At 50.0% G+C, this 20,719-nt stretch overlaps 3 protein-coding genes across 4 annotated transcripts; 2 read left to right on the top strand and 1 right to left on the bottom strand.

The window, feature by feature from the left end:
• Window positions 1–2,787: 2,787 nt before the first annotated feature.
• On the bottom strand, window positions 2,788–7,625 carry Prdx2 (peroxiredoxin 2). 2 transcript variants are annotated; one of them, XM_006998368.4, is made up of 6 exons: window positions 7,488–7,625; window positions 6,837–6,941; window positions 6,592–6,745; window positions 5,790–5,912; window positions 5,512–5,642; window positions 2,788–3,102 (listed from the first exon to the last, which is right to left on the bottom strand). In XM_006998368.4, exons 2-6 carry the CDS (start codon window positions 6,937–6,939, stop codon window positions 3,017–3,019), a joined length of 597 nt encoding a protein of 198 aa, XP_006998430.1. In that variant the 5' UTR covers window positions 6,940–6,941; window positions 7,488–7,625; the 3' UTR covers window positions 2,788–3,016. The 2 variants fall into 2 exon arrangements, with proteins under 2 accessions (XP_006998430.1, XP_076427992.1); XM_076571877.1 differs by lacking the exon at window positions 7,488–7,625 and adding an exon at window positions 7,073–7,092.
• Window positions 7,626–7,709: 84 nt separating this feature from the next.
• Window positions 7,710–9,495, top strand: Thsd8 (thrombospondin type 1 domain containing 8). The gene is made up of 2 exons (XM_042277408.2): window positions 7,710–7,966; window positions 9,290–9,495. The coding sequence occupies exons 1-2, from the start codon at window positions 7,819–7,821 to the stop codon at window positions 9,487–9,489; spliced, it is 348 nt and encodes a 115-aa protein (XP_042133342.1). The 5' UTR covers window positions 7,710–7,818; the 3' UTR covers window positions 9,490–9,495.
• Window positions 9,496–11,187: 1,692 nt separating this feature from the next.
• Rnaseh2a (ribonuclease H2 subunit A) lies at window positions 11,188–19,617 on the top strand. The gene is made up of 8 exons (XM_006998365.4): window positions 11,188–11,327; window positions 11,505–11,576; window positions 11,703–11,829; window positions 11,932–12,019; window positions 17,507–17,644; window positions 17,749–17,836; window positions 18,956–19,079; window positions 19,183–19,617. Exons 1-8 carry the CDS (start codon window positions 11,201–11,203, stop codon window positions 19,325–19,327), a joined length of 909 nt encoding a protein of 302 aa, XP_006998427.1. The 5' UTR covers window positions 11,188–11,200; the 3' UTR covers window positions 19,328–19,617.
• The last annotated feature ends 1,102 nt before the right edge of the window (window positions 19,618–20,719 follow it).

Genomic DNA, 20,719 nt, shown 5'->3' with positions numbered 1-20,719 from the left:
GCCCGCCTGCCGGTGTCCCCTCCCGTGTGCCAGGCCAGAAGCTGTGCTCTGCCAGGTCTGGTCCTGTCCGGGCAGTTGTTTGGGCCGCTGGGCGCAGCCACAGCCTCCGTGCCGGCCGCTCCCCAGCAGCTGAGACAAGTTCAAAGCTGCCGGTTGCTGGTGGGAACTCGCTGGCCTTGAAGCTGGAAGACCCCAGCGTGAAGAAGGAAACGAAACTACTCAGGTGGAACCAAGGAATAATTAAGTAGTAGAGTGGCTGGGCCTCAAGCCAGTCTAGGCTACATAGCAAGGCGGATCTCTGAGTTGGAGGCCAGCTTGGTCTACAGAGTGAGTTCCAGGACAGCCAGGGATACACGGAGAAACCCTGTCTCATCCCCTACCCTCAACAAAACAAAACAATAACAAAGAACCTGACCCCAACCAAACAAAACCCTCAGAGACAGCTTGGACCACATTACAGATAGAAAGAGAAAGGGGGGGGGGGACGGGACACCGAGATGGATCAGCAGGTAAAGATGCTTGCCGCCAAGTGTGAGTACCTTAGTCTGATCCCTGGACCCAGGAAGGAAAAGCACTCACCTTTACATGCACACACATATGCACACACACACACACACACACACACACACACACACACAAATACTTTTTAAAAAAAAGAAAAAAGAAGGGCTGGAGAGATGGCTCAGCAGTTAGGGCGTGTACCCCTGCTATTCCAGAGCATGTAAGTTTGCTCCTTTGCACTGCCTTAGGTGGCTCACAAACCCCCTAACACGAGGAGCTCCAAGGGAGGCAATGCCCTCTTCTGGCCTTCACGGGCACTGCACTCTCATACACACAAAACCACACATACACACATTTTTTTAGAAGTGAAAGTACCAGCCAATGGTGAGGCTCGCCTTTAATACCAACACTCAGGAGGCAGAGGCAGGCAGATCTTTGTGAGTTCAAGGCCAGCCTGGTCTACAGAGTGAGTTCCAGGACAGCCAGGGCTACACAAGGAAACCCTGTCTCAAAATACCAATAAAATAAAATAAAAATGAAAGCAAACATTTGAATATGGCGATGAGAACTAGGAAGGAGTATCAGCTCCAGGTGTGCCTGCTGGGCCGGGGAAGCAGGCTGATCAACAGAACGCACTGTTAACCTTGCAGCAGACTTGGCTGCAATCGGGCCCTGAGCACACAGCTTGGGGACAGAGGGAAGGGCCGCACTGGATTGCTCTTTTGGCCAAAGCAAGAGGATCTGAAGAACCCCAAGAGTGCACCTGAAATGGGTGAACTACAGGAGAGGACGACGTCAAGGGCCGCCCAAGCAGGGGCTTTGAGGACACATTGCATTCCGGGGGAATAGTCGAGTGTGGGGCTCTGTTTTAGAGTGTGCACATGGCAGGCATTCAAGAGGCCCTCGATTTCATCCCTAGCACGAGTGGAAAAAGAGGGGAAAAAATTCGGGGGGGGGGGCAGTGATGGTGGCACATGCCTTTTATTCCAGCACTCAGGAGGCAGAGGCAGGTAGATCTATGAGTTTGAGGCCAGCCTGGTCTCCAGAGCGAGTTCCAGAACAATCAGGGCCACACAGAGAAACCCTGCCTTGAAAACTACAATAAAAAAATTCCAGGGGAATGAGTGACTTCCAGAAGTGAATTGACAAACGCAGACACTCAGATATATGTGTAAAATCTCAGCTGAGGCTGTAGTTTGAGAACTCTTGTGTCAAAACATAATAAAGACAACCAGATCATCCTTGTTTTGTGACATGAAAGTGGAACTCAGAACGTCGGCTACTGAAGTACATACAGCTCAGTGGATCCTCTGAAACAACCCGTCTCCCAGTCTACCCCTCCTTACCCCCTGACCTCAGGAAGCAAATACTCCTGCCAGCAACACACACTGCTGGATCTCAGAACCTTGGTCTCACTCTCTGGCCCTAAATCTTACACGGAAATGGGTCAGAGCCTAGACTTCACATACTTGAACTTACATGATCTGATTTTGGTTTTTATTACCATCCAATGAGGAGACCCAGGGACAACCACAGATGTTAGGTAGCATTTTTATGGCTGATGGCAAGATGTGGGCACTGGTCTACAGAAGCAGGGTCCAGGACAAGTAAACTGCCCACCACTGCTGTTTGAGGAGATGTGTTTATTTTATTTTATGCCTGTGTATTTTCTGCCTACACATGTGCATGCCTAGGCTGGAGGACTAGAAGACAGGGTTGGAACTGGAGTTAAGGAATTAAGAAAGGCTGTAAACCATCATGTGGGTGCTGGAAATGGAACCCGGGTCCTCTGCAAGAGCAGCAAGTGCTCTTAACTGCTGAACCATCTCTCCAGCCCTATTGGTTGTTTTATGTATATATAAAACATATTATATATATTTTTGGTTGTGAGCCTGGCCTTTAACGGCTGAGCCATCTCTCCAGCCCTGTTTTTTTTTTTTTTTTAAAGACAGGTTTCAGAGGTTAAGAGCAATGACTGCTCTTCCAGAGGTCCTGAGTCCAATTCCCAGCAACCACAAGGTGGCTCACAACCATCTGTAATGAGATCTGGTGCCCTCTTCTGGCCTGTAGACATACATGGAGGCAGGATACTGTATACATAATAAATAAACAAATCTTTTAAAAAAAAAATAAAGACAGGTTTCAATGTTTCTCCACTCTCAGGCCATGGAGTAATAGAGTACTAAGCAGTGAATGTGGTAATGCCTCCACCTTGTGGTGAAGAGGAGTAATTGCAGAGTCAGTTGCACAGGCCAGACTGACAGCTAAAAGCACGCCAACACAGCCTTCCACTGTCCCTAATACTTTATTGGTTTCCTATAGACCTGTGCCCAGCTGAGTGGGCTCAGGGCAGGGGTCACTATTCACCAGGTTCCGGGTGGGGAATGAGAAAGCCTTGGCCCAGCTTCCAGCCCCTCCACAGAACGTGGAGGAAGATCTAGCCTTTTCTGGGCCAGCACAGGACATCCAGGTGGGGGCGAGATCCAAGAGTTCAGGCTCACTGATGCAAGCCATCTCAGTTGTGTTTGGAGAAGTATTCCTTGCTGTCATCCACATTGGGCTTGATGGTGTCACTGCCGGGCTTCCAGCCAGCAGGACAGACTAGAAAAACACACAAGGGTGAACACGTGAGGCTCCGTTCCACCAGAGGTCAGGGACAACCTGGCCATGCAAGAGCCTAGGCTGCAGAGACAGGCTGGCAGTTAAGGGCCAGGGTTCCAGGCTGCTCGTGGCCAGAACCCTTGTCCAGACAGGTTTCCAGCGACATTTTTCATTTTTGGGTTCTATTGTTTTGTTTGTCCTGCACTCCCCCCCCCCCCCCACCTTGACCCCACAGCAGCCCTATCTCAGCTGACTACTGGGATCACAGATGCGTATCACCACACTCAGCTGCTAATTCTTTCTTCTTATTTTATCAGCTGAAGTAATGGAGTTTGAGCCCTGGACCTTTCGCAAACCACGCAAGTGTTCTACACCTAGCTGGAGCGCAGTCTTTTTTTTTTTTTTTTTTTTAAAGAAGGGGACTCTCGCTGGTCTACAACTTTCTCCATAGATCAAGCTGGCCTCAAACGTGCATTGACCCTCCTTCCTCTGCTGCCCTACAGGCATGAACCACCACACTTAGCCCTTTTATTTTAAGTGTCTCACTCTGTAGCCCAGGCTGGCCTCCTGCTTCACCTCCAAAGTGCTGAGATTATAGTTCCGTGTCTCCATGCCCCTCTCCTTCAGCTCACTCACTCTATCAGCCTTACCCTTACTAAGCTTTGTACCTGTGCTCAGTTGTCCCATCAATATGATGAGGTGCTGTGACTGGACTGACCATACAGCTCAGTGAAAGAGCACTGTCTAGTATGTTTGAGGCTTTGATCACTAACTAGTATGCATACACGTCTGCACACGAATCCTAAATGGTCTTGTTTTGTTTTGTTTTGTTTTGTTTCGAAGGACAGGGTTTCTCTATGTAGCTTTGGAGCCTGTCCTGGAACTCGCTCTGTAGCCCAGGCTGGCCTCTAACTCACAGAGATCCGCCTGCCTCTGCCTCCCGAGTGCTGGAATTAAAGGAGTGCACCACCACCGCCGCTGCCGCCGCCTGGCTCTAAATGGTCTTATAACAAAAACCTGGTGCCAGATATCGGGGTAAATGCTGAAAGATCAGAGGAAACAAGCTGCAGCCACTTCTCACCTCGCCAACTTCTCAGTCGATCCTGTCTCTATGAATCCTCAGACTGAATGCCTAAGTGTACACACACACACACACACACACACACACACACACACACGAACTCACGCACAAACAATTTTTTAAAGTAGGTATGGTACCTTGTGCCTTTAATGCCAGCACTGGGGAGGCAGAGGCTGGCAGATCTCTGAGTTCAAGGCCAGACTGGTCGACATAACTAGCTCCAGGCCAATATGAATATATACTGAGACCTTTTCTTAAATATATATATGGAGGGAGTAACTCTAACCCAGCTAAGATTAACTTGGGACACTTTTCATACCATTTTTTTTCTTTTAAAGATTTATTTATTATGTATACAGTATTCTGCCTGCACATATGACTATAGGCCAGAAGAGGGCATCAGATCTCATTACAGATGGTTGTGAGCTACCATGTGGTTCCTGGGAATTGAACTCAGGACCTCTGGAAGAACAGCCATCTCTGAGCCATCTCTCCAGCCCTTTTTTTTTTCTTTTTGAGGTAGGTTCTCATGCAGTTTAGGCTGGCCTTGAATTCACTAGGTAGCTAAAGATGACCCTGAAATTCTGCTCTCTCCTCCTTAGCTTCCCAAGTGCTGGGATTACAGGTGTATACCTCATGTCCAGTTTGAGTCTGTCACTGGCATTGAACTCAGGGCTTTGTGAATGCCAGGCAAGCACTCTAGCAACTAAGTCAAACTCCCATCTTGAAATCCTGTAGAAAGCCTGTTAATGCACTATATATTCTTTATTTTTTACTGTTCCTTTTACCTTTCTGTTTTGTTTTGCTTAAGAAAAGGTCTCATTCTGTATCATAGGCTAGCTTCAATCCTGTCTCAGTCTTGCAAGTGTTAGAGGACAGGCATGACCCAGCACACCTAGCTCAAATACCTTCATAGACTTCCACCAGCTCCCAACTCTCTGCCCTCCTATACACCACGTATACTAATCCCTGCCCCATCCTAGACACTCTTGCAGGCAGAGAACTGGATTCTGTATGGGGCTTAAAAAATTTATATGTTTGTTTTGCCTGTATACATGTTTATCTATGCACTATGTGTGTGCCTGGTGCAGGAGGTGGCCAGAAGAGAGCATGAGATGCCCTGAGACTGAGTTATAGATGGCTATGAGCACATGGGTGCTGGGAATCCAACCCTGGTCCTCTGGAAAAGCAGTAAGTGCTCTAACCACCCCTTCAGCCCTTGTATGGGGCTTTAACGCCCATCCACAAAGATGCTAGGGCAGACAGGTAATGTCTGGAGCTGGGCAGAGAGCTGAGGAGGGCCTCCCCATTTGTGAATATTCACTCACCTTCCCCATGCTCATCTGTATACTGAAAGGCCTGGACTAGGCGGAGAGCCTCATCCACAGAGCGTCCCACCGGTAGGTCATTGACTGTGATCTGACGAAGGACACCCTTGGCATCGATGATAAAAAGGCCCCTGAAGACATGAGGATGTACAGTAAGAAGCTTGGAGGCCCCCACTACCAGGGCCAGGGAAGGAAACACACACACCCCATTAGCCACAGTGGTCCCTTTAGCCCTTGAGACGGGGACTCCTGGAGCTGGGCGGAGGTCCCAGCTGTACCTGTAGGCAATGCCCTCATCAGTTTTCAACACGCCATAACTCTGGGACAAGCTTCGAGTCACATCAGCCAGCAGGGGAATGTTCAGGGGGCCCAAGCCTCCCTCCTTCCGAGGGGTGTTGATCCTGAGGGTGAGAGAGACAGGTTGGGGCCTTAGGATGTCCAGCACAGCAGAATTCTCCCCCACGGGCCTCCAGGGTGATAAGGGCTGGAGTGGGGGTGCTGGAAGCAAGAGATAAAGATTTAAAACAAGGCTGGGGAGCTCCACCCACCCCACCCTGGTGGGGGCAGAGCAGCTGGGAAGAGAATGGCCCCAGATAGAGCTTCATCTTCAAGTAGCTTCACTTGTGCCTCAGGGCTGCAGTAACTTGCAGCAGAGAAGCACATTCGAGTTCTCATTAGCTAACAGACAGAGCTCAATGGGAGGGCACTTGCCTTGCAACAATGAGACCTTGAACTGACCCCTAGTTCTGGAAAAAAAAAAAAAAAAAAGGAGGGGGGAGTTCCCACCATCATCTTGTTCTGCTATCAACCCATCACTCTTGAGAACTAGAGTTTCCCGTTTCATGAAATAGGGCAAGGCCGCCTGTCTCCTGAGAACTATGCCACGAAGCAGCTGCAGTTTCCTGCAGTTACCTTCCAACTAGCTGCCAAATGCTAATGACTGTCATCACTGTCAGGGCTTGGGTGTCATCGTTTCCATCTTTCGAAGATGAAGGAGTGGAAGGCACAGCTCAGCCCCTAGTTTGGGCTTTCCTGCATCCTCTCTGCACCCCTCCCCCGCGCGCCCGCGCAGCCCCGTACCACGCCAGGTGGGTGAACTGAGAGTCCACAGACACTCCGAGCACCTCACAGCCCAGCTTTCGGAAGTCCTCGGCATGGTTGCTAAAAGCGATGATCTCGGTGGGGCACACGAAAGTGAAGTCCAGCGGGTAGAAAAAGAGGACCACGTACTTCCCTAGGGAAGAGGAGAACGGAATTGAGAAGCTAAGTTCCAGCCCTTTCACAGGTGGGACCTAGCCCACCTGGGCCCCCCCAGGCAGCTTCACCTCTGTAGTCGGAAAGCTTGACTTCCTTGAAGGCGCCATCCACCACCGCGGTGGCCGTGAAGTCAGGAGCCGGCTTTCCGATGTGCGCGTTGCCGGAGGCCATGACTGAAAGCAGAGATCCACGCAAGGCTGGTCAGTGCAGCAAAAGACCCTTTGTCTTGCTCTCCCAAGGTCACTCTTGGGGCCGAGCCCAGACACTGGATCCGAGAGGTGGAAGCAGCAGCACTCATACTCACCCTCCCAGAACAAGGGCTGCAAGGCCTCAGGAAAAACCGGTCCCCAAACAGGGCTCGAGTGATGGGGGTCACCACTGCCACCCGGATTATCGAGTCAGCCCAAGCGCGGGGGAAGGGACGCGAGCCCTTGGTTTCAGAAAGGGATGGCGAGGCCAAGAGCGAGGGGCTGTGAGCTCGGCGATAAGGCCTGCAAGCCAGGACTCTGGCATTGGTTCTCCACCCCCACCATCCCCACCACCCCCACCACCCCCATCACCTCCACCACCCCCATCACCCCCGCCACCCCCACCACCCACCAGGACAAAGGCGGCCACCATAGAGTATGGAAAACAAAGACCGCCAGCAAAGAGGTCGTGATAGGGCCAGAGCCACACCAATGGTTCCTCCCATTCGCGTGCATCCTAGGTTTCCATACCTGCGTGGGCAAGAGCCGGACACGCGGACGACCAGACACGAGAGAAGTCAGCGAACAGAGATCTCAGAGCCAAGCGAGCCCTAGGCCCGCGAGCTTTTTATGCGCGGCCCAAACCACACGAAGCAGGGCAGGGGGAGGTGGGCGGGACAGCTCTGCGGTCGGATCCACTGCGCCTGCAGAGGGGGAGCGCGCAGACGAGTTCACGCGCTTGCACAAGGGGTGGGTGGGGTGGGGTGCCCGGGTGCCCTTGCGGAGGCCGGGATTGTCTGTGCTGTGGGCTCCGCGCGGGCCTGGGCCCCCGGAGTGCGTTGAGGTCGGTTGGAGTCCGGGCATGGCCCGGAGCCGGCTGGCTCTGTTGCTGCCTCCTCTACTGCTCCTGGGTCTGGTGTCCCCCACTCAGATCAGCCCCGAGTACCAGTATTTTGGCCAGGAGGGCGAAGGCGACACCTGGGAGCTGCTGAGGCAGCAGCGAGAAAAGGGTAAATTAGCCGGTGGCCGGAGTGGAGTTTTAAAAAGGTCCCCCCAAAAGCCTTCCTTGACCAGCTGGCTACAAACAGACCCTCCTGCGCTGACTGCCCAGTTCAGCACAGGCCATGCCCTCAGGGACTGGCCACTTTTCTCTGAGTGTGTTGGTTTCTTATCTGTGAGTTGTTTTGTTTTACTGAACTCTTTGCTCTGCAGCTTCTTTGGTCATCTGCTAATTGTTATAGACGCTTATATTCAGCACTGTTCAGGAGTTGGGCACTAGGAGACGAAAACAACCGATAAACATAGTACTAGGAAGGGTGGAGCCAGAGAAGGAAACTGGCCAGTCAGCTTGAGCAGTCAGCAGTGGTGAAGGTGGTAAAGGTGGCGGTCACCAGCATAGCCCGAGTGACTAGCAGAGGCAAAACTGCCAAGATTGGGTGGCAGTGTCCCAGGAAGAGCGAAAAGGCCTAAGCGGAGGATGGGGAGATCTGCTGAGGAGGGGCGTGAGGCACCCGCCTTGGTGAGGTCTCTTAGATGAGGAAGTTCTGACAAGGGCTGGTCGCACTAGTGGTCAGTTGGTGGAGCGCCGGCCCAGCATGCAGGAAGCCCCTTCCCCAACGCTGCATGATCCATGCACCGCGGCAGTCCACACCTGCAGTCTAGCATTTGAGAGCTGGGGTCGGGAGATCTGAAATTCGAGTCGTCTTTGGCTACCAAAGGAATTGGAAGCCAGCTTGGAGTACATGAGACTCTAGTTTTATTTTATTTTATTTTTTTTTTAAAGCAAGGAAGGAAAAGAGAAGAGTCCTGTAAAGGTGTAGGTTGGGGTTGATAGAGCACTTGACCAGAGTGTGTGAGGCCCCAGGTTAAATCTTATCTTTAGCACTATACTGAAAAACACAACAAAACAAAAAACAACGTTGTAGCTGCTTCCGAGCATAAAAATTACTTTGTTGCTACAAGGTAGCGCAGCACCAGGGCCTTTAAGTACGTTTGTCTTACGGTCTGTCAGCCCGCCAGTCAGGCGGCGGTGGGCCAGCTGCGTAGTCCCTTAGGACAAGAGTCAACTTTGGATGTCAGGTGTGAAGGACAGAGCGTCCATACTCCCAGCTGAGCAGGCTGGCATGGATTGGAGGTGTCAGTTTGCAGCTGTGGCCTGCTCACACGTGTGTGTCAGCTTGGCAGGCTGGATTGCTCTCTCTAGTCACCACCACACAGAGGCAGGAAAGTCCTCAAACAGCAGGTGTTCCTTACCTTTGTCCCTTCCTGGACAAGTCCCCTGTATGGGGGTTAACTTCCCCAACTGGGTTTTCATGTCCACTCTCCATCTGCAGTAGTGGAAGACTCAGTCCTAGGCCCGTGGGGAAAGTGGCGTTGTTTCTGCGATCTGGGCAAACAGGAACGCAGCCGTCAGGTGCTGGGCACAGCACCGGTCCCTGTGTTCATGGACCGGGAGAACCTGATCCAGCTGAGGCCCTGCCGGCAACGGGACTGCGCATCTTGCAAACCGGTGGACTGCGACTGGCGGGCCTGAGCAGAGGTGAGCCACAGAGGGGGCACAGGAAAGCCAGCCAGTGAGGACTGGCTGCCAGACCCGGGGGGAGGCCGGGAGGCAAGATGTGAGGTAGTGGCTGGCATGAGGTGAGTACTTGGGCCCAAAGTCTGCGGCTTTAGGCTGGTGGGGGAGCAGGCAGCTGACTTTGGACCCAGGAGCCTTTTTGAAAGCCAGGGAGAAAGCAGGAAATGTTGGTGGGAGTGAGCCCTGTTGGTGGTGCACACCTGTGATTCAGGTGCTCGTGACAGAGGCAGGAGGGTCAAGAGTTCAAGGTCAGCTTTGGCTACATGGCAAGGTCAGGCCATTTCAGGCTACGTGAAGCCCTGTCTTCAAAACAAAAGAAGAAAAGGAAAGGGCTGAAGAGGAGATGGTGGCCCCGGAGAGGCAAGCGATAGAGGAACCGGGACTCAGAGGATGGACCGGGACTTTGATGAGAAACAGGATTCCACACAAAAGGACAGAGTCCCGTTGATGAAGAGAACAGTGGAGGAGTGTGGTTGGAGTAGCAGAGGGGTCTGGGAGATGTGGGGTTCCCAAGACAGTGGAGAGCAGGAGAAGGGAGGAGGGATAGGAAAGGAAGCGAGAAAGAAGGCCGCATGGTGTGTGCAGACCCTCACTGGGAATCTGCTGGGGCCCGGAATCTGTGACGGTGGTGGAGAAGACTTTGCTTCAATAAGATGGTATGATGGAGCAGGTCCTGGAGGCAGCAGGGTCTCCGAGAGCTATTAACAGAGGGGTTTGGGGAAATCTGAGTCAGAAGGCCTGAGCCCTGTTGAATCTGGGACACTTAGGACTAGGAGCATAGAGTATGTGGAGAATGTGGAGTGTGTTGGCACTGGGGAGGCAGAGGCAGATGTAGCCTCTGTCAGTTCAAGGCCAATTTATGTAGTATGTAGTGAGTTCTAGGCCAGCCAGGGAGTCACAGTGAATTGCTGGGAGGCGGGGAGGGGGGATGTGTGGAGACCCAGATGTCAAACCTGGATGGCAGGTGGGAGGACCAGGACCCAGTGAGACCAAGCCTCCGAGAGTGCAATAATATTTGATCTTTTGTTATTTTGTTCTTTTCGTTTTTCAAGACAGCGTTTCTCTGTGTAGCCCTGGCTGTCCTGGAACTCAGGCTGTAGACCAGGCTGCCTCTGCCTCCCGAGTGCTGGGATGAAAGGCGTGCGCCACCGCCGCCCGGCTGATATTTGATCTATTAAGTCTCAAGAAAGGTCAGTTCAGTGTAGGCTGGTAACCCCACTTAGGAGTAGAAGGTCATCCTAGCCCACGAAGTGACTTCGAGGGAGGTATTCCGGGCTTTATCAGAAATTGTCTCAACAAACAAACAAAAAACAGTCAACTGAACTGAACTGCATCTTAATTTTCTCTTTATTTCTCTTTACACACCAGTCACTGAGGGCCTGGCTCCAGCAGCAACGGAGCGGAGTTTGCCAGGTGACCCCGCCTACCCTGGACTGCAAACCACGCCCTTAGCGGTAGCTCTCCAAGACTACAATTCCCAGAGGAGAGTACGGCAGCGGCGACAGCGTCGCGTGCGTAAACAACCACGCCGGCCGGTGCGTCGGGGGCGGGTCCTGCGCGCCGATTGGTCGGCATCGAGAGCGGCTACCGTACTCGCGGAAAACGCGCGCTGGGACCTGCGCCTGCAGTATTATTTTCTACAGCTGTTGGCTGTGGCTGAGGCGGCATGGATCTCAGCGAGCTGGAGAGGGACAATACGGGCCGCTGTCGCCTGAGCTCTCCTGTACCCGCCGTGTGCCTCAAGGACCCGTGTGCCCTGGGCGTGGATGAAGCGGGCCGGGGCCCGGTGCTTGGTGCGCCCCCAGGGGTGTAGGTTGCAGGGGAATGGGAGTGGGGATCATGCACGGCCTTGGGACCCGGGAATGATAGCGGGATGCCCTTGGGCCTTGGTGGTGATGGAACAAGGCAGACGGCTTTTAGATGTTCACTGGTTGGAACGCTGCTCTCAGAAATCTGACTTCCCTCCCAAGGCCCCATGGTCTACGCCATCTGTTACTGCCCCCTGTCCCGCCTGTCAGATCTGGAGGCTCTGAAGGTGGCAGGTAAGCCTGGGCTGAATGTCTACACTCGGGGTTCCGGGGTCTGTGCAGGAGAGCAGGTGAGATGGAGGGGGATCAGGAACCGAAAGAACCAGCGAGCTGCTCCCCCTTCTTTAACTTTCTTCGCAGACTCGAAGACCTTGACGGAGAACGAGCGGGAGAGGCTCTTTGCGAAAATGGAGGAGGACGGAGACTTTGTGGGTTGGGCTTTGGACATTCTGTCTCCAAACCTGATCTCTACCAGCATGCTTGGGCGGTGAGGGGCCCCTTCGTGGCCCGGTGGTGGGGAGCAACCAACACAGGTTGGCTGGGTTATGCATCTGGGATGGTGTTGACTAAGCTCTGTCCCTAACCACAGGGTCAAGTACAACCTCAACTCCCTGTCCCATGATACGGCTGCGGGGCTGATACAGTATGCGCTGGATCAAGGTGTGAAAGTCACCCAGGTGAGCTGTTGGGTCACAACCCTTTGGTCACCTTCTGATTAAAGGGGCTTTAAAAAAAAATTGAAGCTGGGGATGTAGTTCAGTTGGTAGATTGTTTGCCTAGTGTACATGAAGTCCCGGGCTTCTATCCCAACCTTGCATAAAGCCAGGGTAGTAGCACTTAGGATGTGGAGGCAAGGGTGAGTTGATGTCAGCCCGGACCACCTGGAACTGTGGGGTTTTTTTTTGTTTGTTTTTTTTTTTTTGTTTCTTTGTTTTAATAATGCTGGATGTAGTGGAGGAAGGAGAATTGTGACTTCAGGGCATATATGGAGACCCTCCGTGTGACTCAGGACATATATGGAGACCCTCCGTGTGACTCAGGGCATATATGGAGACCCTCCATGTGACTCAGGGCATATATAGAGACCCTCCGTGTGACTTGGGGCATATATGGAGACCCTCCGTGACTTAGTTGCTAAGTGCCTGTTGCAGAAGCGTGAGTATGAAGGCCATGGTGCACACCTTTCATCCCAGAACTAGGGAAGCAGAGACAGGCAGATCTCTTGAGTCCCAGGATAGCCATTGAAAGTGAGACCCTGTCTAAAACAAGTGTAAGGACCTTGCTTTGGATCCGTAGCACCCAGTGTAAAGCCAGGCACAGTGACACAAACCTGTCATCCCAATGCTGGGATGAGGGAAGATCTTGTGGTCTTGTTGGAATGCCAATCAAGATATAGGTTTAGTGAGAAACTCTGCCTCAAAATAAATAAGTAAATAAATCAATTAAACAAATAAATAAAAAAAATGTACATGTACATTCAAAAGTCACCCTATAGCCAGGCTACAGTAAACAGCCTGGGTGGTGGTACACACCTTTAGTCCTTGCACTCGGGAGGCAGAGGCAGGTGGATCTCTGTGAGTTCAAGGCCAGTCTGGTCTACAGAGGGAGTTCCAGGACAGCTAGGGCTACATAGAAAAACTCTGTGTGGGTGGGGTGGGCTGGGGGAAATCGGGCTAGAGAGTCTATAGCTTTGGTTGCTCTTTCAGAGGACCTGAGTTGGATTCCCAGCACCCACATGGTGGCTCAGAATAGTCTAACTCCAGTTCCAGGGCATTCCATGACTTCTTCTGGCCTCCTCAAGCAGTACACCCATACACATAGAAAATCTTTTATTTTTATTTTTTATTTATTTTTTTATTTTATGTGCATTGGTATTTTGCCATGGGTGTCAGGACCCCTGGAACTGGAGTCACAGATAGTTGTGAACTGCCATATGGGAGCTGGGAATTGAACCCAGGTCCTTTGGAAGAGTAGTCAGTACTCTTAACCACACTGAGCCATCTCTCCAGCCCTAACACATAAAATTTTTTAAAAGAAGCCGGGCGGTGGTGGCACACACCTGTAATCCCAGCACTCAGGAGGCAGAGGCAGACGGATCTCTGTGAGTTCAAGGCCAGCCTGGGCTACTAAGTGAGTCCCAGGAAAGGCGCAAAGCTACACAGAGAAACACTGTCTCGGAAAAAAAAAAAAAAAAAAAGAAAAAACAACAACAAAAATTTTAAAAGAAGTTAAAGTACATGTTGGTTATTTTTAAAAAAAAAAAATGTCAAACAATTAATTTTAAGGGATGGAGAGATGACTCTGGTTAAGAGCATTGATTATTCTTCCAGAGGAACTGAGTTCAATTCCCAGCAACACATGGTGGCTCACAACCATCTGTAGTGGGATTAGATTCCTTATTCTGGTGTATATATAAAATATATGAATAAATAAATCTTTAAAAATTTAATTTTAAAATATTTATTCATATATGGGTGTTTTGCCTACATGCATGTCTATGCATTACATGAGTGCATGGTGCCCACAGAGGCCAGAAGGAGGTGTGGGATCCCCTGGAACAGGAAACAGTTGTGAGCCACTATCTGGGCGCTTGGAACTAAAGCTGGGTCATCTGGAAGAGAGCTCTTAACTTCTGAGCCATTTCTCTAGCCCTATTAAAATCATAAAATAATATATATATATATATATATATATATATATATATATATATATATATATATATATATTTTAAATCAGTGGAATATGTCCTGGCTTTGTAGCTCATACCTTTAATCCCAGGAATTTTTTGTTTGTTTGTTTGTTTGTTTTTTTTTTTTTTTTTTTTTTTATTTTATTTATTGTGGATACAGCATGTATGACTGCAGGCCAGAAGAGGGCACCAGATCTCGTTATAAATGGTAGTGAGCCACCATGTGGTTGCTGGGAATTGAACTCAGGACCTCTGGAAGAACAGTCAGTGCTCTTAACCTCTGAGCCATCTCTCCAGCCCTTGTTTGTTTGTTTTTGTTGGTTTTGTTTTTGAGAAAGGGTCTAACTGTATATTTCTGGCTGGCCTTGAACTTGCAGAGATCCACCTACCTCTGCCTCCTGAGTGCTGGGACTAAAGGTGTGTGCCACCACCCCGGCTGTATACTGTAGCCTGGCTATAGGGTGACTTTTGAAGAGCAACTGAGGAAAAAGCCCTGACTATGACCTCTGGCTTCCACTTGAATGTACACACACCCATCACCTGGCACACTGATGCACATGCATACATTAATGAACATACATACACCAATGCACATGCATACACACCAGTGCATATGCTTACACCAATATACATGCTTACACCAATGCACATACATACACCAATGCACATGCTTACACCAATGCACATGCTTACACCAATACACATGCTTACACCAATGCACATGCATACACCAATGCACATGCATACACCAATGCACATGCTTACACCAATGCACATGCATATACCAATGCACATGCATACACCAATGCACATGCTTACACCAATGCACATGCATATGCTAATGCACATGCCTACACCAATGCACATGCTTACACAAGATGGATGGTACTGTAAGGAGAGTCAGCAGTAGAGGATGTACCTAGCATGCTCAAGGACCTAAGTTACTCTCCATCATCAAGGGGGCTCAGCAGATAAGAACACCTGGCAATCTGAGGTCAATCCATATGATGGAGAACTGGCTTCTTCAGTGTCCTCTGACTTCGGCAGCCTGGCATGTGTGTGTACACACGCACACACTACAAAAAGTGAATAAGATTTCCTTCAGGGAAAGTTTAGTTGGCAAATTCTGCATTAGAACCAGATTTTATTTTGATTATTCCTGCCCTAAGTGTATGCCCCACCTCCCTCTCCTGCATCTCCAGTGTCCAGAGTGGTCCCGCAGTCCCGCCCTATGTCATGGAGCACCCCACATGGGGGTCCCATCCATTTCTCACTGGTCTCACCATTAGCTGACCCTCTTTGCTCTGCTTTCCACAGAGCAGACAGTCCCAGTAAAATGTAATTTTTTTTAATTTAATGAACTTAAAAAGTTATTTTATGTGTATGGCTGTTTTGCATGTATATGTGTGTGTATGTGTGTATATCACATGCATGGATGGTGATATACACACACACATAGAGATCAGAAGGCATCAGAACTCCTGCAAGTGGCGTTACAGACAGTTTCGAGCCACTCCGTGGGTTCTGGAACTGAACCCAGGTCTCTGAGAGCAGCCAGTGCTCTTGCCTGCCGAGCCCTCTCCAGCCCTGTTTGTTTTTGAGGGAATCACATACCACAGCAGCTATCCCCTGAACTCCTGATCTCTGCCTCTGTCTTCCGAGTGCTGGGATGACAGGCCTCTGCCATCAAAGCTAGGAATGTAGTCCTGGGGCTGGAACGTAGGCTTTGAGTATGCTAGGCAAACACTCCCTACTGAGCCCTATCCCAGCTCTAATGCGAGGGTTCTGGTGTAGGGGTTCGCTGCCTCCTCCTCAGCCCCCAGTATGACAGTGAGCAGGAGCGCTCAGCCTGTAGCATGATCAGGGAAAGCACAGCTTGCTGAGGCCAGTGGTTCTCAAACTGGGTCACAACATCTTTGAGGGGTCATATCAGGTATCCTGCATGTCAAATACTTACATTATGATTCATAACAGTAGCAAAGTTACAATTACAAAGTAGCAGCAAAATAATTTTATAGTTGGGGTCACCACAGCATAAGGAACCGTATTAAAGGAAGGTTGAGGCCAATGTTTTGGGCAGTGTTGTGGGTGGACCGGAGAGAATTGTTTGCATATTAAGAGGCAGTCTACCATGGATCTGTACTTAACCCTGATAGAGTCATTTTTTTTTTTTAAATTGTGGGTCTGGAGAGATGGCTCAACAGTTAAGAGCACTCGTTGCTCTTATACAAGATCTATGTTCAATTCTCAGCACCCAGATGGTGGCTCAAAACTGTAACTCTGGTTTCAAGGGATCTAACACCCTCTTCTGGCCTCTGCAGGCACCAAGCATGCAAATGATACACAGACATACATGTAGACAAAATACCTATACATATACAATAAAAATATTTTAAATATATATTATGCAACATAGGGAAGCACCTGCCTTTAGTCCAAGGCAGGCTGATGTCTGAGTTTGCAGCTAGGGTGTCCTGCATAATGAGCTGCAGACCAGCCAGGGCTACAGAGTGAGACCCTGTCCCAAAAACAAATAACCCAAAACATTTGTGGTGTGTGCATGAGTGCAGACACATGCATGTCATGGCATGCATGGGGAGGCAGGGCAGTCGCAGAGTCAGTTTCTCTTGTTACCTTGAGGGGACTGAGGCTCTAAGATCAGAATGGAGTGCAAGCACCTGTGCCTGCTAAGCTGGTTCTGTGGCCCCTGCATTTTTTTTTTTAAGATTTATTTATTTATTATGTATACAGAAGAGGGCGCCAGATCTCATTACAGGTGGTTGTGAGCCACCATGTGGTTGCTGGGAATTGAACTCAGGACCTCTGGAAGAGCAGCCAGTGCTCTTAACCTCTGAGCCATCTCTCCAGCCCCATTTTTTTTTTTTTTTTTTTTTTTTTTTTTAAGATTTACTTTATTTTGCATGCAATGTTCTGCCTGCATGTATGTCTGCAGGCCAGAAGAGGGCACCAGATCTCATTACAGATGGTTGTGAGCCACCATGTGGTTGCTGGGAATTGAACTCAGAACCTTTGGAAGAGCAGCCAGTGCTCTTAACCTCTGAGCCATCTCTTAAGCCCCGGTCCCCTGCATTTTATAGTAAGAAACCTGGGACCTGGAGAGATGGCTCAGCAGTTAACGAGAACCTTTTGCTCCTCCAGAGGATCCAGCTTCAGTTTCCAGCACCTGAATGGGGGCTTACAACTGTCTGTGACTCCAGTTCCAGGGGATCCGACCTCTTCTGGCCTCTTCAGGCACCAGGCACACATGTGGTTCACAGACATACATGCAGACAAAATACCCGTACACATAAGATTAATCAGTATTGGGCTGGTAGCTTAGTGGCAGGGTTTGTGTAGCGTGTGTGAGACCCTGGGTTCAGTCTTCAGTAGAGTAGGAGACTACATATTTCATAGTTCTTTATCCTGCTGTTTGTTAATGGCTACGTTCCTTCCCCATGTTTCTATCCCATGGCAGGTGTTTGTGGACACTGTGGGCATGCCAGAGACGTACCAGGCTCGGCTGCAGCAGCGCTTTCCAGGGGTGGAGGTAACAGTCAAGGCCAAAGCAGACTCCCTGTTCCCCGTGGTCAGTGCGGCCAGCATCTTTGCCAAGGTTAGCGTCCTCCTGTCCAGGGCCCATTCCCAGCATCTCCCTTGTGTAGAGACAGGCAAGATTCCCCTGAGGAAGGAGACACTAACCTACTGTCTTGCCTGCAGGTGGCTAGAGACCAGGCTGTGAAGAGCTGGCAGTTTGTGGAGAGTGTACAGGATCTGGACTCTGATTATGGCTCAGGCTATCCCAATGGTGAGCTGAGGGTGTTCTTGTCATTAAGTCCGTGTCCTGTCCTGTCCCCGCCCCCATCCTCCCTCCCGCCCCCACTCCCCACCCCGGAGCTGAGGACTGAACCCAGGGCCTTGGCTTGCTAGGCAAACTCTCTACCACTGAGCTAAATCCCCAACCCATCATTGAGTTTTAAAAAGTCTTTTATAGCACTCTGGAGGCAGAGGCAGGAGGATCTCTGTGAGTTTGAGGCCATCCTGGTCTACAGAGCGAGCTCCACAATAACTAAGGCTGTGTGGAGACCTGTCTCAAAAGACAAAACAAAATTCTATTTGATATGTGTGGGTGTTTTGCCAGCATGTATGTCTGAGCACCGTGTGCATGTCTGGTGCCTGCAAAGCACATGGTACACATATGTAAAATAAAAGGAAATATTTTCAAAAAACAAAATGAGGTCTAAAGAGATGGATCAGTGGCTAAGAGTACATGCTGCTCTTGCAGAGGACCAGAGTTCAGTTCCCAGCATCCACATAAAGCAGCTCACAACTGCCTGTGACTCCAGCGGAGCCAATGGCCTCCAGGGACACCTGCACTCATACACACAGAGACACACATATGCATACATTTTAAAATAAATACTTAAAAACCAGAGGAAGAAAAATTTAAAACCCAACCCACCACAGAATTAAGAAAAGAAAAGAAAGTGTTAAGCCAGGCACAATAGTTCCCCCTTATCATGGAAGCAGGGGTGGGAGAGTTACAAGTTCGGGGCTAACCTGGACATTTGCCCCAAACGAAAAATCAATTTGATGACTGTTATCCTTGTGGTTTAGGGAGTTGTCTCAGAAATACTCCCAAAATATAGCACTAGGGAGACACAGAATGGGAGTTTGGGGACAGACCATACCTGCCTGTGCCAAGGACCTGGAACAGAAAGGCACTTCAGATACAGGGGGTGTCTTGGTGTTCAAAAAGCCAAAGACATATACCCTTAACCCCAGCACTCTGGAGGCAGAGGCAGGCGGGTGGCCAGCCTGGTCTACAGAGTGAAACTGTCTCAACAACAAGGAAGTAAAGAAGGTGAAGGTGGCATGTGGCTGTCGCCTGCCACTCAGGTGCTGCGGTCATTACTTCTCTCTCTAGACCCCAAGACGAAAGCCTGGCTGAGGAAACACGTGGACCCTGTGTTTGGCTTCCCGCAGTTTGTTCGGTTCAGCTGGAGCACAGCCCAGGCCATCCTGGAAAAGGAGGCCGAAGGTGTCACGTGGTTCGTGTCCCCAGCCTGCTGAGGAGGCAGAGGAGAGGGAGGGAGGCCCTGGTTTGTCTCCCAGTCCCATGGCAGGTGGCCAGTGTCGTTCTTTCCCCCACAGGGAGGACTCAGCAGCGGAGGAGGATCCTGAGCGACCTGGAACGATCACCTCGTACTTCCTCAGCCAGGGCCCTCAGACCTGCCGCCCACAGGTCCCCCACAGATACTTCCAGGAGCGAGGCCTGGAGGCAGCCAACAGCCTCTAGAAGCAAACGTGTGAACCTGCTGCCTCTTACTCAGGAATTAAAGCTGTTCAGGAGAAGTCGATGGTGTGCTCTGTGGCCAAGGTCTGATAGGAGTGTCCTTATAGCAGTCGCTAATTCGTCCTCAAAGAGTAGGCCTCTCTAGATTGATGTAGCCTGCTCATTTTTTTAAAGTGTCTCTGTGTAGCCCTAGTTTTCTGGAAGTCACCATGTAGACCAGGTTGGCCTTGAACTCACAGTGACCCTCCTGCCTCTGCTCCTAAGTGCCAAGATTAAAGGCCTATACCACCATGCCCACCTTTTTTTTTTAATTTTGAAATTATTTTGTGTATGTATGTTTGTCTTTGTGTGACTGTACAAACACATGAGTATGCACACTTGAGTGTAGGTGTCCTTGAAGTCCACAGGCTTCAAATTCCCCTAGAGCTGGAGACAGTTACAGCCTAGTCTGTGTGAGTGCTGGGATTTGAATTTACTAGGTGCTCTTCACCACTTTTCCAGCCCACATCTTTTTTTTTTTTTTTTTTTTTATTTTGAGACCATCTCTACATAGCCCTGGCTGTCCTGTAATTTACTATATAGACCAGGCAGGCTATCCTTGAACTCACAGAGATCCACCTGCTCCTGCCTCTGAAGTGCTGAGATTAAAGGTGTGCCCTAACATGCTTGGTCCCATTTTAAAGTTTTTGTCTTGTTTTTCAAGACAAGATTTCTCTGTGTAACCCAGGCTGTCCTGGAACTCAATTTGTAGACCAGACTGGCCTCAAACTCAGGTCTGCCTCTCTTGTCTCCTGAGTGATGGAATTAAAGGTGTTGCTAGGTAGTGGTGGCACGTGCCTTTAATCCCAGCACTCGAGTGGATATCTGAGTTCGAGGCCAGTCTGGTCTACAGAGCGAGCTCCAGGACAGCCAGGGATACACCCAGGAGAAACCCTATGGAGGGAAAAAAATTATATATATGAGTTTTGCATTTTTGTCTCTGCACCGCATGCAATGCTCAATGAAGCCAGAAGAGGGCACCAGATCACCTGCAACTGGAGTTAGGTGGTTTTGAGCCACCTTGTGGGTATTGGGAATGAGGTCCTCTGCAAGAGCGTCAGCACTGTAACTGCAGAGCCATCTCTCTAGTCCTCTTTTCCATTATCTTTTGTGCTGTTGTGGTGGTGCCTGCCTTTAATCCCAGCATTTGGGAGTCAGGTAGGTGGATCTCTGAGTTCGAGGCCAGCCGGGTCTACATAGTTCCAGGTCAGACAAGGCTACATAATGAGATGCTGATTCAAAGCCAAAAATTATTTCATTACATTTATTTATTTGTTTGTTTATTTATTTGGGGGAAAGGGACACGAGTGCCACCGCAAATGTGGAGGTCAGAGGACAACTTGCAGGAGCTGGTTC

Source organism: Peromyscus maniculatus, chromosome 5, assembly GCF_049852395.1.
Source record: "Peromyscus maniculatus bairdii isolate BWxNUB_F1_BW_parent chromosome 5, HU_Pman_BW_mat_3.1, whole genome shotgun sequence".
NCBI classification, from domain to species: Eukaryota; Metazoa; Chordata; class Mammalia; order Rodentia; family Cricetidae; genus Peromyscus; species Peromyscus maniculatus.
Note: the sequence above shows the minus strand (reverse complement) of the source record. Positions and strands in the feature narration are given on the sequence as shown.